This window comes from Hemitrygon akajei, chromosome 14, assembly GCF_048418815.1.
Source record: "Hemitrygon akajei chromosome 14, sHemAka1.3, whole genome shotgun sequence".
NCBI classification, from domain to species: domain Eukaryota; kingdom Metazoa; phylum Chordata; class Chondrichthyes; order Myliobatiformes; family Dasyatidae; genus Hemitrygon; species Hemitrygon akajei.
This window is the reverse complement of record NC_133137.1, coordinates 42,020,802-42,036,797: the sequence shown is the minus strand read 5'-3', so window position 1 is coordinate 42,036,797 and position 15,996 is coordinate 42,020,802. Positions and strand designations below refer to the sequence as shown.

Genomic DNA, 15,996 nt, shown 5'->3' with positions numbered 1-15,996 from the left:
AACTGTAAAACGATGAATACTCAGAAAACAGCTCATATTTTCATATGCATGGATCACCCAGGACTGCATTGATGTCAAGTTCAAGTTCAAATTTTATTGTCATTTGACCATACGCACGAAATGGCGTACCCCTTGGGCCAATTGCAAAGCACAGTACCAACAGTCGCACACAGCCAAAGGCACATATAATTATAATAGCTAAAAAAACATAGTTACAAAAATTATATAAAAATAATAATCTAGCCAAATTTTGAATGTCATGGCCTGCAGACTGATGGTGCATAATTGTTTTTTTGGAGCCATGTTACCGCAAGAACAAGCCACAGCTGTTTCTCATCTCATGCAAGTGCAATCGCATGTGAAGTGAATCCAGCTTGTCTTTCCAGGAGTGAATACTAGAGAGTAGCATGAGAGGAAGGGCCAGCCCTCAACCCAGTGCAGAATCCAGAAACACACTGCTAGCTCCTCCGTCTCCTTTGCTGGTGGCCACAACATGCAACAATCAAGGCAGCCCCACTGTCAGTCTTTCCAATGAAGCAGTGAATTGGATGCACAGTATTCCACATCATCAATGTCCAACAGGGTCTTGCGATCACAAGAAGCAACAAGAACAATTCTGTTGGTTGAATTTTGAACGAATTTCTAGCTAAGATCTTTCCTGTATAGTTGCAATTGCTGTTGTTGTAATCCTGACGATGTGGGTAAAAAACCCATATGCATCCTGTTCATAAAGAAGACTGGACAAATAAAAACTTGATTATTGGCCAGTCAGTTTACTTTCATTCAATCACTTTTTTCCATCAGTCACTTTTTTTTAACCTAATAAAGGTTTTGTTCAGACTACGTGCTTTAAGAATTCAATGCAGCTTTGATGCAAATGCAGGCCAGAAAGCCAGGTTCCAAGGTGAGTGAAAGTGAGAGTGAGCACCCAATGTATATATAGGCAAATCTTGATTGAATTTGGCGTCAAGGAATTCTGATAAAACTGTTCAATGGGAATCAAGTGTGTTACGAATGTGAAGCAACTCTGAGGGGCCGAAGGGTACAAAGTCACCCCCTCCTTTTTGAGAATCGCAAGATCGCTATTATTTCGGGTCTGAGACCCAGGAAATGAGAGAGAGACATCCAGAATACACAAGGTTTGGAATGTGTCCTGACATCAGCGGAACGGAACCACTGATAATGGCCATTGTCTCTTGGAGACGGAATTGTGTATTGAGTACTGTACTATTCATTGAAACCCCTCAGGGGACAACCAGAGTGGTCTGGTTGAGGGATTGCATAATCCCAACCTGATTGACATCTGAGACCCCATGAATAAGGATAAAAGAGGGGTCTGGGGAACAACCCCTTTAGACGCACCAGGAGAAATGCTAGAGATCCAGGGACAGCGTTTTATAGCAAAAGCCGGTGGGGGCTCGTGTGCGTCCTCCCTTGCCTGGGTGGCGAGCTCACCATGGAAGAATGGTTTAGCTAAAGGAGAGGTCACACTTGAACGGCCACGACAACGAGACACCGACGGATCGAAACCATAAAGGAAGGTTGGAAAAACCCATAGCGGTAACTGTTTCCATTCTATTCCTATTTCTCTCTCTCTCTCCAACAATTACTACACAGCGAAAACCAAAAGACGGCAGCTTGTGGAACAGCAGTGAACTTTATATTTCCATCGGACAATACATTATCCCCCAGACAACGATAGAGCTTATTTCTTATTGATTATTATTATACCCGCACTTTTAGATTTAGTATTGACGACGTATATTATCTGTATATTTGCATTGATATTATTTTTGTGTATTTTTACTAATAAATACTGTTAAAAATAGTATCATCAGACTTCAACGGACCTCTCTATCTTTGCTGGTAAGTGACCCAGTTACGGGGTTCGTAACAAGTGAAAAACACCAAAATGATCGGAGTCATACCTTACACAAAGGAAGATGTTTGTGGTTGTTAGAGCGCCACAGTGTTGCAGGACTTCCTCAAAAACTTCAGATGCTTCATCAATAACTTTCCTTCCATCCTAAGATCACTGATGAATACACATATTTATTTCCATTCATAGAGTCTCACCAAATAGAGCAGTCCATATTTGTATGCATCAAGGTCTAGATAGTATTTAATTGGACTGAATAAGCAGCAAGTCATATTTTGTTTTTTAAAATCCATTTGCTGTCTCTAATAATAATTTCCTCGGAGTCATACCTTACACAAAGGAAAATGTTTGTGCTTGTTAGAGAGAGCTCCTGTGTTCAGGGGTCTATTCTTATGAAGGCACAGGATGTGGCCATTTAAAGACCTTGTGCCATTATGGAGTCTCAGCCTTATTCCATCAGAACTGGTCAGTCAGCAGCAACTTGATCTCCAGTGTGAGCAAACCGCTATCAAGGAACAGTGGGAATAGGGAGATGTCTCACTTGACCACATTACAACTATTATGGCAGCAGTGATAAGGGACTCTATAGTTAGGGGGAGCCAGACAGGTGATTCTGTGGACGCAGGAAAGAAACATGAATGGTAGTTTGCCTTCCAGGGTCCAGGATGATTTTGATCGCATCCACGATATCCTGAAGTGGGAAGGAGAACAGCCAGAGGTCATGGTATCACATAGATAAGAAAAGGGTGGAGGTCCTGAAAACAGACTACAGGGATTTAGGAAGGAAATTGAGAAGCAGGACCACAAAGTTAGTAATCTTGTGATTATTGCCTGTGCCATGTGATGATGAGTATAGGAATAGAATGAGGTGGAGGATAAATGCATGGCTGAAGGATTGGAGCAGAGGGCAGGAATTCAGATTTTTGGATCATTGGGACCTCTTTTGGGGCAGGTGTACAAAAGGACAGGTTGCACCAATATCCTGGTGGGGAGGTTTGCAAAGGCTTTTGGGGAGAGTTTAAACTAGAATTGCTGGGGGGTGGGAACCGAACTGAAGTGATGAAGGAAGAGGTGGTTGGCTTACAAATAGAGAAAGCTTAGAGACAATGCGAGAGGGAGGATAGGCAGGTGATAGAGAAGGGGCGTGCTCAGACCGATGGTTTGAGATATGTCTATTTTAATGCAAGGAATATTATGAACAAAGCGGATGAGCTTAGAACATGGATCAGTACTTGGAGGTATGATGTTGTCGCCATTACAGAGACTTGGATGGCTCAGTGGCAGGAATGGTTACTTCAAGTGCTGGGCTTTAGATGTTTCAGAAAGGACAGGGAGGGAGGCAAAAGAGGTGGGGGCGTGGCATTGTTGATCAGAGATAGTGTTATGGCTGCAGAAAAGGAGGAAGTTATGGCGGGATTGTCTACGGAGTCTCTGTGGGTGAAAGTTAGGAACAGGGAAGGAGTCAATAACTCAACTAGGTGTTTTTTTTATAGACCGCCCAATAGTAACAGGGACATTGAGGAGCAGATAGGGAGACAGATTCTGGAAAGGATTAATAAATAACATGGTTGTTGTGGTGGGAGATTTTAATTTCCCAAATATCTATTGGCATCTCTCTAGAGCAGGCGGTTTAGATGGGGTGGAATTTGTTAGGTGTGCTCAGGAAGGTTTCTTGACACAATATGTAGATAAGTCTACAAGAGGTGAGACTGTACCTGATCTGGTATTGGGAAATGAACCTGGTCAGGTGTCAGATTTCTCAGTGGGAGAGCATTTTGGAGATGGTGATCACAATTCTATCTCCTTTACCATAGCGTTGGAGAGGAATAGGAACAGACAAGTTAGGAAAGCGTTTAATTGGAATAAGGGGAAATATGAGGCTATCAGGCAGGAACTTGGAAGCATACATTGGAAACAGATGTTCTCAGGGGAAATGTACGGAAGAAATGTGGCAAATGTTCAGGGCATATTTATGTAGAGTTCTGCATAGGTACTTTTGAACGAGAGAGGGAAAGGATGGTAGGGTACAGGAACCGTGGTGTAGAAAGACTGTTGTAAATCTAGTCAAGAAGAAGAGAAGAGCTTACGAAAGGTTCAAAAAACTATGTAAAATAGGATTAAGGAAAACCTCAAGGCATACTACAATGATGTGAAGAGCAAGAGGTTAAGATGTCAGAGAACAGGACCAATCAAGTGAGACAGTGGAAAAGGGTGTATGGAACCAGAGGAGATAGCAGAGGTACTTAATGAGTACTTTGCTTCAATATTCACAATGGAAAACGATCTTGGCGATTGTAAGCATGACTGATAGCGGACTGAAAAGCTTGAAAATGTAGATATTAAGAAAGGGGATGTGCTGGAGCTTTTGGAAAGCATCAAGTTGGATAAGTCACCAGGATTGGACAAGATGTACCCCAGGCTACTGTGGGAGGCGTAGGAGGAGATTGCTGAGCTTCTGGCAATGATCTTTGCATCATCAATGGGAACAGGAGAGGTTCCAGAGGATTGGAGGATTGCTGATGTTGTTCCTTTATTCAAGAAAGGGCATAGAGCTAGTCCAGGGAATTATAGACCAGTGAGTCTTACTTCAGTGGTTGGTAAGTTGATGGAGAAGATCCTGAGAGGCAGGATTTATGAACAATTGGAGAGGCATAATATGATTAGGATTAGTTAGCATGGCTTTGTCAAAGGCAGGTCATGCCTTACGAGCCTGATTGAATTTTTTGAGGAGTGACTAAACACATTGGTAAAGTTGGAGTAGTAGATGTAGTGTAACATGAATTTCAGCAAGGCATTTAATAAGGTACCCCATGCAAGGCTTATTGAGAGAGTAAGTAGGCATTGGATACAAGGGGACATTGCTTTGTGGATCCAGAATTGGCTTGCCCACATAAGTCAAAGTGTGGTTGTAGATGAGTCATATTCTGTGTGGAGGTCGGTGACCAGTGGTGTGCCTCAGGAATCTGTTCTGGGACCCCTACTCTTCATGAGTTTTATAAGTGACCTGGATGAGGAAGTAGAGGGATGGGTTAGTAAATTTGCTGATGACACAAAGGTTGGGGGTGTTGTGGATAGTGTGGAGGGCTGTCAGAGGTTACAGCAGAATATTGATAAGATGCAAAACTGGGCTGTGAAGTGGCAGATAGAGTTCAATCTGGATAAGTGTGAGGTGGTTAATTTTGGTAGGTCATATTGGATGGCAGTATATAGTATTAATGGTAAGACTCTTGGCAGTGTGGAGGATCAGAGGGATCTTGGGGCCTGAGTCCATAGGACACTCAAAGCTGCTGCGCAGATTGACTCTGTGGTTAAGAAGGCATACGGTGCATTGGCCTTCATCAATCATGGGGTTGAATTTAAGAGCTGAGAGGTAATGTTGCAGCTCTATAAGACTCTGGTCAGACCCCACTTAGAGTACTGTGCTCAGTTCTGGTTGCCTCACTACAGGAAGGATGTAGAAACCATAGAGGAAATTTAGTAGGATGTTGCCTGATTTGGGGAGCATACCTTATGAGAATAGGTTGAGTGAACTCTGCCTTTTCTCCTTGGAGCGATGGAGGATGAAAGGTGACCTGATAGAGGTGTACAACATGATGAGAGGCATTGATCGTGTGGATAGTCAGAGGCTTTTTCCCAGGGCTGAAATGGCTAGCACGAGAGGGCACAGTTTTAAGGTGCTCGGAAGTAGGTACAGAGGTGTCAGGGGTAAGTTTTTTTACACAGAGAGTGGTGAATGCGTGGAATAGGCCGCTGGCGACAGTGGTGGAGGCGGATACGATTGGGTCTTTTAAGAGACTCCTGGATAGGTACATGGAGCTTAGAAAAATAGAGGGTTATGGGTAACCCTAGGTAATTTCTAAGGTAAGGACATGTTCAGCACTGCTTTGTGGGCTGAAGTGCCTGTATCGTGCTGTAGGTTTTCTACGTTTTTATGTTCCTGTTAGGAGGTGGCAACTGTTTTACCACTAATATGATTCTAATTTATTGCATGCAAGTGATTGCCGTGGTTGATAGGGAAATATATGATTGTGATCTGTCTTGCAGACTGTGGTGAACTACGTATACCTGTCTGGACACGCCCCCCCACTGACTGCTCCTGTGGCTCTTCCCACTGACCGTGGCTCCTCCCACAGACCCCAGTATAAAGGCGATTGGGGCCTGAGCCCGGCCCTCAGTCTCCAGGATGTATCATGGTGGTCAATTGCTGCTTGTTCTTTCTTCCAGTCAATAAAAGCCGATATCTCGCCTCACGTCTCAGAGAGTTATTGATGGTGCATCACAGACATCTTCTGAAGAGTTTGAAAGCCTTGTTCTCTCCCAGTATGCCATACTTTCTCTTTCAACATAGGAGAAAGCTTGCTGCATAAACAAAGCTAGCTGTACATCACAGCTAACTTTCTGAGATAATCACTTTCCTGAAAGAATGCAACAATTGGAAGTTTGACCTCCCAAATCAAGTGCTCATTATCAGTGTTCTGCACATGCCTGTGAAAGCGCCAGTCTTTCAGCAGCCAGCTTGTGGTTATTGTGGGGAGCTTCAAAATGTTGCGGTTTGGATAATGATGAATGGGGAAAAAAACGTAGATAGCTATGTTTACAAAATAGAGTGTCCATTTTTAATAAGGACAGTCATCTCCACTGTTATAAGATTATTAAATAGTCTCCTAGTACGATAAAATAGACTCTTGACCTTACAAGCGACTCTGTTACGATCTTGCATTTTATTGTTTACTTGCACTACACTTTCTCTGTAGCTGTTACACATTATTCTGCATTGTTATTTTTTTTGCCTTGTTCTACCTCAATGCACTGTGTAATGATTTGAACAGTATGCAAGTCAAGTTTTTCCTCACCATATCTTGGTGCATGTGATAATAATAAAACAATTCAAATCCAAATGCCAGTAAAATTTTCTTAAGAGGTATCTGCAGGAAAAACTTTTATTTTGTTGTATTTTTCCAGATTAAATTTATACTTACTGTTGAACAAAGCAAGAAATTCTATGTGAATTTTTTTTTGTAACAATTGTAATGGACAATAGTATTAACTCCTTTGCCTGCAAAGAATCAACTTTGGCCAGCAGAATTCAAGCTCTCACAGTAATCTCAAGTCTGCATGTTTCAAATTAGGAGAAACTAACGATTGTGTATCAGTCTTCCCGAAGAATTAGAGCCCTGATGTCAGCACAGCATCAGTTGTTTAATTGCCAGTGTTAATTTACTGAAAAGTGGTTTATTTAGTAAGCTTTAAAATGCATATGTGAACTATACTGTCGTGTGAGGTTTGCAAACTGCACTGATAACACCACGTGAAAAAGCTGTAAGTTCCTCAGATGGGCCTGATTGTATTGGGAATTAATCATTACAATGAATACTCAAGTGTGCAATATATACAACTACTGTTATAATGATAAATATACTGAAATGTGCTTTGTTGTAGGTGGTGGTGGTAATACTCATCTCAGTTCCGCGGCTTGTACTGATCCATTTGGCGGATTAAAGCCAACAAGTTCCCTCATGGAACTTGCAGCTAATGGTGAGGCACATTCTGAATTTGTTATCCTTCTCTGTATGACCAAAGAATTTGGGGAGAGAAAGACGCTCAGATTCACAGAGCTACACAGCACGGTTACAGCCTCTGCAACCCAATGAGTCAACACCAATCATCTAGCTAATCCCAATTCACTGTGTTCAGCCCACATCCTTCCACGTGCCTGTCCAAGTGTTTCTTAAATGGTACTAATGTGACTCCCACTTCCTCTGATTTCTCACTCCATATACTCACCACCCTCTGCGTGATAGTTGACTCCCAGGTCCTTTTTAAATCTTTACCCTTCACCCTAAACCTATGGTCCTTTGCTTTGGATTCTTTGACCCAGGGAAAATAAAACCTCCTTATTTATGCCACTAGGTTGCTTCCATTTTCCTATGTTTGAAGGAATAAAGACCTAGCTTGGCCAACTTCTTCTAACTCAGGTTTTCTAGTCCTAGCAACATGCTGATAAATATTTTCTGCATTTTTCCCAGTTTAACCACATCTTTCCTATAACAGTGTTTCTGACACTCTATCCGGTAGTTTATTTCTGGCTTTACCACTGACTTAGAGTTTTACAGTCATCAAGAGGTTCATTCATCCCTGACTTCCTAAGCCCAATGCATTTTTTAAATTATTTTTATTGACGTGAGCATCTATATCTCTCATCAGTCAGGGTGCCCTAAACTTGCCATCGTAACAGGAACATGCTGCTTGAGGAACCTGTGATCTTAAAAGCCTCCCACTTTCCATTCATTCCTTTCCCTTCAAATAAGCTCTTTCAGTCAATCTCTAATAGATCCTTCCCAATTCCCCCCAAATTAGCCATGCTCCAGTTTAGGATCCTAACCTGTGTACCTGTGTTCTGCTTTTCCATCACTATCAAACTAACAGAATTACTATCATTGGAGCGAAGGTGCTTCCTGAGTTCAGCTTCAGTTATTTATCCAACCTTATTCACTAAGTTGGCACTCTCCCAAGTAGGCCCCTCTATACATTGGCTCAGGGAACTGTCCTGGATGCATTTTCACAAATACCACACTATCCAGGCCCTTAATACTCTGTGGGCCAGTATTAAAATCTCTGCTAATACAACTCTGTTACTCTTAGAACTATGAACAAGTTCTCTACACACCTGCTCCTCGAGTTCTTGCTGACTTCTGGGGCGTGTTTATAAAACAGCCCCACTAGAGTGGCCCTCCCCTTTTGTTTCATATGGCCTGACTGCACACATAGATGGAGATAAGCAGAGGATGCTAGCCTCATAGAGCCTGACTGGACATACAGACAGCGATAAGTAGGGGACACTAGCCTCATATGGCCTGACTTGCCATGTAGATGGAGATAAGCCGTGGCCACTAGCCTCATATGGCCCTAAGAATATCATCTCTAAGCTGATATTGCATCCTCCCGTTTCAAAAAGGCTACACTCCCTCTTGCTTACCTGTATCTGTGTCACACCTGTAGCATCTGTATTGTGGAATGTTGGAGCTGCCAGGCCTGCCTTTCACCAGTCATGTTTCTGTTATGACTATAGCATCATAGTCCCCAGAGGCAATCCATGCTCTGAATTTGTCCAATTTACCTGGTAACCTGGTTACCTGGTAACCCTCGTGCATTGAAATAAATGTAGTTTAACTGAATATATTTCCCTTCCCTTTCCTGTATCCTTGGCTGACCTGATTACAAAACTTGCTTTTGATGGTTATTGCTTTATCCCATGATTAGGTCCTGTTCAGTCTTGCCTTCCTCTGACCCTCCAAGTCCTAATTACCTGACATTAACCTACCATGCTGTACACCGCAAAATACCTCTTTTTAGTATTTCCATTATCCCAGTACTGGGTGTTGACTATAGATTTAATTTTAACCATGTTTCAGTGTTGACTATGGATTTCCTTTGTACTTTTCATTTGTACTCACAAATAGAGAAAGCTTGGAGACAGTGTGAGAGAGAGGATAGGCAGGTGACAGAGAAGGGATGTGCTGAGACCAGTTGTTTGAGATGTGTCTATTTTAATGCAAGGAGTATTATGAACAAAGTGAATGAGCTTAGAGCATGGATCAGTACTTGGAGCTATGATGTTGTCGCCATTACAGAGACTTGGATGGCTCAGTGGCAGGAATGGTTACTTCAAGTGCTGGGTTTTAGATGTTTCAGAAAGGACAGGGAGGGAGGCAGAAGAGGTGGGGGCATGGCACTTTTGATCAGAGGTAGTGTCACGGCTGCAGAAAAGGAGGAAGTTATGGAGGGATTGTCTACAGAGTCCCTGTGGGTGGAAGTTAGGAACGGGGAAGGGGTCAATAACTCAACTAGGTGTTTTTTTTATAGACAACCCAATAGTAACAGGGACATTGAGGAGCAGATAGGGAGACAGATTCTGGAAAGTTGTAATAATAACATGGTTGTTGTGGTGGGAGATTTTAATTTCCCAAATATCAATTGGCATCTCTCTAGAGTGAGAGGTTTAGATGGGGCAGAGTTTGTTAGGTGTGCTCACTTTCTTGACACAACATGTAGATAAGTCTACAAGAGGTGAGACTGTACCTGATCTGGTATTGGGAAATGAACCTGGTCAGGTGTCAGATTTCTCAGTGGGAGAACATTTTGGAGATGGTGATCACAATTCTATCTCCTTTACCATAGCATTGGAGAGGGATAGGAACAGACAAGTTAGGAAAGAGTTGAATTGGAGTAAGGGGAAATATGAGGCTATCAGGCAGGAACTTAGAAGCATACATTGGAAACAGATGTTCTCAGGGGAAATGTATGGAAGAAATGTGGCAAATGTTCAGGGCATATTTGCATAGAGTTCTGCATAGGAACATTATAATGAGAGAGGGAAAGGATGGTAGGGTACAGGAACTGTGGTGTAGAAAAGCTGTTGTAAATCTAGTCAAGAAGAAGAGAAGAGCTTACAAAAGGTTCAAAAAACTAGGTAATGATAAAGATCTAGAAGATTATAAGGCTAGCAGGAAGGAGCTTAAGAATGAAATAAGGAGAGCCAGAAGGGTCCATGAGAAGGCCTTGGTGGACAGGATTAAGGAAAACCCCAAGGCATACTACAAGTATGTGAAGAGCAAGAGAATAAGATGTGTGAGAACAGGACCAATCAAGTGAGACAGTGGAAAAGTGTATATGGAACCAGAGGAGATAGTAGAGGTACTTAATAAACATTTTGCTTCAGTATTCCCTACAGAAAAAGATCTTGACGATTGTAGGGATGTCTTTCAGTGGACTGAAAAGCTTGAGCATGTAGATATTGAGAAAGAGGATGTGCTGGAGCTTTTGGAAAGCATCAAGTTGGATAAGTCACCAGGACTGGATGAGATGTACCCCAGGCAACTGTGGGAGGTGAGGGAGGAGATTGCTAAGCCTCTGGCAATGATCTTTGCATCATCAGTGGGGACAGTCGAGGGTCCAGAGGATTGGAGGGTTGCGGATGTTCAAGAAAGGGCATATAGATAGCCCAGGGAATTGTAGACCAGTGAGTCTTACTTCAGTGGTTGGTAAGCTGATGAAGAAGAACCTGAGAGGCAGAATTTATGAACATTTGGAGAGGCATAATATGATTAGAAATAGTCAGCATAGCTTTGTCAAAGGCAGGTCGTGCCTTACGAGCCTGATTGAAATTTTTGAGAATGTGACTAAACACATTGATGAAGGTGGAACAGTAGATGTCGGTGTATATGGATTTCAGCAATTTGATTTGGTAAGGCATTTGATAAGGTACTCCATGCTAGGTTTATTGAGAAAGTAAGGAGGCATGGGGTCAAAGGGGACATTGCTTTGTGGATCCAGAACTGGCTTGCCCACATAAGGCAAAGAGTGGTTGTAGATGGGTCATATTCTGCATAGAGGTCGGTGACCAGTGGTGTGCTTCAGGGATCTGTTCTGGGATTCCTACTCTTTGTGATTTTTATAAATGGCCTGGATGAGGAAATGGTGGAATGTGGAAGTTGTGGATAGTTTGGAGGGCTGTCAGAGGTTACAGCAGGACATTGATAGGATGCAAAACTGGACTGAGAAGTGGCAGATGGATTTCAACCCAGATAAGTGTGAAGTGGTTCATTCTGGTAGGAAAGATATGATGGCAGAAGATAGTATTAATGGCAAGATTCTTGGCAGTGTGGAGGATCAGAGGGATCTTGGGGTCCGAGTCCATAGGACTCTCAAAGCTGCGGCGGAGGTTGACTCTGTGGTTAAGAAGGCATACGGTGCATTGGCCTTCATCAATCGTGGGATTGAGTTTAAGGGATGAGAGGTAATGTTGCAGCTCTATAGGACCCTGGTCCAATCCCACTTGGAGTACTGTGCTCAGTTCTGGTCATCTCACTATAGGAAGGATGTGGAAACCATAGAAAGTGTGCAGAGGAGATTTACATGGATGTTGCCTGGATTGGGGAGCATGCCTTATGAGAATAGGTTGAGTGAACTTGGCCGTTTCTCCTTGGAGTGACGGAGAATGAGAGGTAATCTGATAGAGGTGTACAAGATGATTAGAGGCATTGATAGTGTGGATAGTCAGAAGCTTTTTCCCAGGGCTGAAATGGCTATCATGAGTGGGCACAGTTTTAAGGTGCTTGGAAGTAGGTACAGAGGAGATGTCAGGGGTAAGTTTTTTACACAGAGTGGTGAGTGCATGGAATGAGCTGCTGGCGATGGTGGTAGAGGCACATATGATAGTGTCTTTTAAGAGACTCCTGGATAGGTACACAGAGCTTAGAAAAACAGAGGGATATTTGTAACCCTAGGTAATTTCTAAGGTAAGGACATGTTCAGAACAGCTTTGTGGGTTGAAGGGCCTGTATTGTGCTGTAGATTTTCTATTTTTTCTATGACTATAAAATTCAAGAGAAGTTTGGATAGGTACATGGATGGTAGGGGTATGGAGGGCTATGGTTCTAGTGCAGGTCAATGGGAGTAGGCAGTTTAAATGGTTCGGCATGGAATATGTAACTCCTGTGTAGCTCCTGTCTTAAGGCATGTGACTGGTCGCTGCACTCTTTGAGAAAATCAAATTACGCAGTACTACATCAGATGCCAGTAGGCCATCAAAAGATTCTAGGTATCGGAAGGAGGCAGTGAGTAGAAGCCACACACTTCTGGCAATGTGGTTTGTTTATAAGGAAAGAAACAATATGTACAAAATATTTACATGAGTAAGAACAATTTAAAATTCAAACACTGTTTCAGTTTCAAATCTTAGATATCAAACCAACACAAATTCTTTTTTAATTAGAATCAGTGAGATTCCTTTATTACTCTAATCTCTCTAATTAGACCTAGTGTTATTCCCTATTTAAAAGTCTACCGACTAAACTTTCCTTTTTACTTTTCCCTAGTTAGTTAGAGAACCAAATATAATTCATATTCACAAGTATTATAGTTAACTTCAGTTTTAGTTCCAGGCAGTATATCTATAAGTTTAAATTCAAATTTAAAAATCAGATATACACAATTGTACTCCTTTCATGACAATTCTCCAACATCGCAATTTTTAAACTAAAGTAAATCTCATTCAGTTAAAATAATCAGCTCTTGCAGAAAATCAAATTTGGATTTTTTGAATGAAAATAAACTTGTACATCCAATGTTATTAAATCCTTTGAATCAATACACATTTCATTCCCACACTGGTTCATTGAATCTTGGGTAGTTCGCCATCTTCATTCTTGGTTCATTGGAATGAAGTAGTTTATCATCCACGGCAAGTCAATTCACAAACTTGTACAAAAACTTGACCAAATTCCTTGGTATGATTTTACAGAACTAATTCCCGACTACACGGTAGGAATTTTGGATACGTGTCGCTGCCGATATTGTCTCATTATAGCTGCTGCGTGTTAGATCCGTAGCTTCAATAAATCTTTATTCGCTATTGTCTCTCCTCCAAGGGTTTCACCCTGAGGTTTTCAAGTTAGTAGGGTAAAGATACTCACTACTAATTCCACTCTTAACAGTTCATGTCTTCAGCTCTAATCGTTGCTGCGTTTCTCTCCTCGCATTGCTTTTGTCTTAAATTCTCTTTTTATTAATCAGTAAACCTTGTTTCATCCCTCCGCAGGTGGAGCTTTCTAACATTACGTTAATTATCTCGGTGATAAATAGATGGGCCAAAGGGCCTTTTCTATGACTCTATAACCTGCTAAAGCTGGGAGGCTAAGTAGTTAAGACAATCAAAGTATCCTATCACTTTTGGAAGGCTGGAAGCTGACCCACAGTGTTATTTTTTAAGCAGTGGCGATAAAGATGTGTTTTTTCCCTTGGAAAGTTGTGGTGGAAGTGAAGGGGTTTTTCTGTGATGAAGACCATAAGACAAAGAAGCAGAATTAGGCAATTCAACCCATTGAATCTGCCCTGCCATTCCATCATGGCTGATCTTAGATCCCAATCTACCCCATACACCTGCCTTTGATGCCCTGACCAATCAGGATATCAATTTTTGCTTTAAATATACCCACAGTTTTGGCCTCCACAGCTGTCTGTGGTAGAGCATTCCACAAATAAAGTATTCTCTGGCTAAAAAAAAAGTTCCTCCTGACCTCTGTTCTGAAGGGTCACCCTTCTCTTCTGAGGCTGGGCCTTCTAGTTCTGGACACCCCCATCATAGGAAACATTCTCTCCATATCCACCTTATCTAGTCCTTTTAACATTCGGTAGGTTTCAGTGAGATCCCCCAACTGCATTCTTCTGAATTCCAGTAAGTACAGGCTCAAAACTGCCAAATGCTCCTCATATGTTAACCCCTTCATTCCCAGAATCATCCTCGTGAACAACTGGACTCTCTCCAATGACAATGCATCCTTTTTGAGATATGGGGCGCAAAACTGTTGACAATACTCCACAGTTTTGGGCTGGACTAGTGTCTTATAAAGCTTCATCATTATTTCATAGAAACATAGAAAACCTACAGCACAATACAGGCCCTTTGGCCCACAAAGTTGTGCTGAACATGTCCCTACCTTAGAAATTACTAGACTTACCTATTGGCCTCTATTTTACTAAGCTCCATGTACCTATCGAAAAGCCTCTTAAAAGACCCTATTGTATCTGCCTCCACCACCTTTCCCGGCAGCCATTCCATGCAGTCACCACTCTCTGAGTAAAAAACTTACCCCTGACATCTCCTCTGTACCTACTCCCCAGCACCTTAAACCTGTCTCTTGTAGCAACCATTCCAGCCCTGGGAAAAAGCCTCTGACTATCCACATGATCAATGCTTCTCATCATCTTGTACACCTCTATCAGGTCACCTCTCATCCTCTTCACTGCAAGGAGAAAAAGCTGAGTTCACTCAACTTATTCTCATAAGGCATGCTCCCAAATCCAGGCAACATCCTTGTAAATCTCCTCTGCACCCTTTCTATGGCTTCCACATCCTTCCTGTAGTGAGGCGACCAGAACTGAACACAGTACTCCAAGTGGGGTCTGACCAGGGTCCTATATAGCTGCAACATTACCTCTCGGCTCCTAACTTCAATTCCATGATTGATGAAGGCCAATACACCATATGCCTTCTTAACCACAGAGTCAACCTGTGCAGCTGCTTTGAGCGTCCAATGGACTTGGACCCCAAGATCCCTCCGATCCTCCACACTGTCGAGTCTTACCATTAATACTATATTCTGCCATCATATTTGAACTACCAAAATGAACCACTTCACACTTATCCGGGTTGAACTCCATCTGCCACTTCTCAGCCCAGTTTTGCATCCTATCGATGTCCCACTGTAACCTCTGACAGCCCTCCACACTATTCACTACACCCCCAACCTTTGTGTTATCAGCAAACTTACTAACCCATCCTTCCACTTCCTCATCCAGGTCATTTATAAAAATCACGAAGAGTAAGGGTCCCAGAACAGATCCCTGAGGCACTCCACTTGTAACCGACCTCCATGCAGAATATGACCCATCTACAACCACTCTTTGCCTTCTGTGGGCAAGCCAGTTCTGGATCCACAAAGCAATGTCCCCTTGGATCCCATGCCTCCTTACTTTCTCAATAAGCCTTGTATGGGGTACCTTATCAAATGCCTTGCTGAAATCCATATACACGACATCTGCTGCTCCACCTTCATCAATGTGTTTAGTCATATTCTCAAAAAATTCTATCAGGCTCATAAGGCACGACCTGCCCGTGACAAAGCCATGCTGACTACTCCTAATCATATTCATAAATCCTGCCTGTCAGGATCTTCTCCATCAACTTACCAAACACTGAGGTAAGACTCACTGGTCTATAATTTCCTGGACTTTCTCTACTCCCTTTCTTGAATAAAGGAACAACATCTGCAACCCTCCAATCCTCAGGAACCTCTCCCGTACTCATTGATGATGCAAAGATCATCACCAGAGGATCAGCAATCTCCTCCCTTGCCTCCCACAGTAGCCTGTGGTACATTTTTTCTTGTCCCAGCGACTAATCCAACTTTATGCTTTCCAAAAGCTCCAGCACATCCTCTGTCTTAATATCTACATGCTCAAGCTTTTCAGTCTGCTGCAAGTCATCACTACAATCACTAAGATCCTTTTCCATAGTGAATACTGAAATAAAATATTCATTAAGTAATTCTGCTATT

General features: G+C 42.3%; 1 protein-coding gene across 1 annotated transcript in view; it reads left to right on the top strand.

The window, feature by feature from the left end:
• Positions 1-15,996, top strand: part of LOC140738180 (cilia- and flagella-associated protein 54-like) — a 90,337-nt gene that overhangs the window by 62,632 nt on the left and 11,709 nt on the right. The window contains exon 10 of the mRNA XM_073065297.1: positions 7,319-7,414. Coding sequence (XP_072921398.1) covers positions 7,319-7,414 — 96 coding nt within the window. The remainder of the gene's footprint in view (positions 1-7,318; positions 7,415-15,996) is intronic.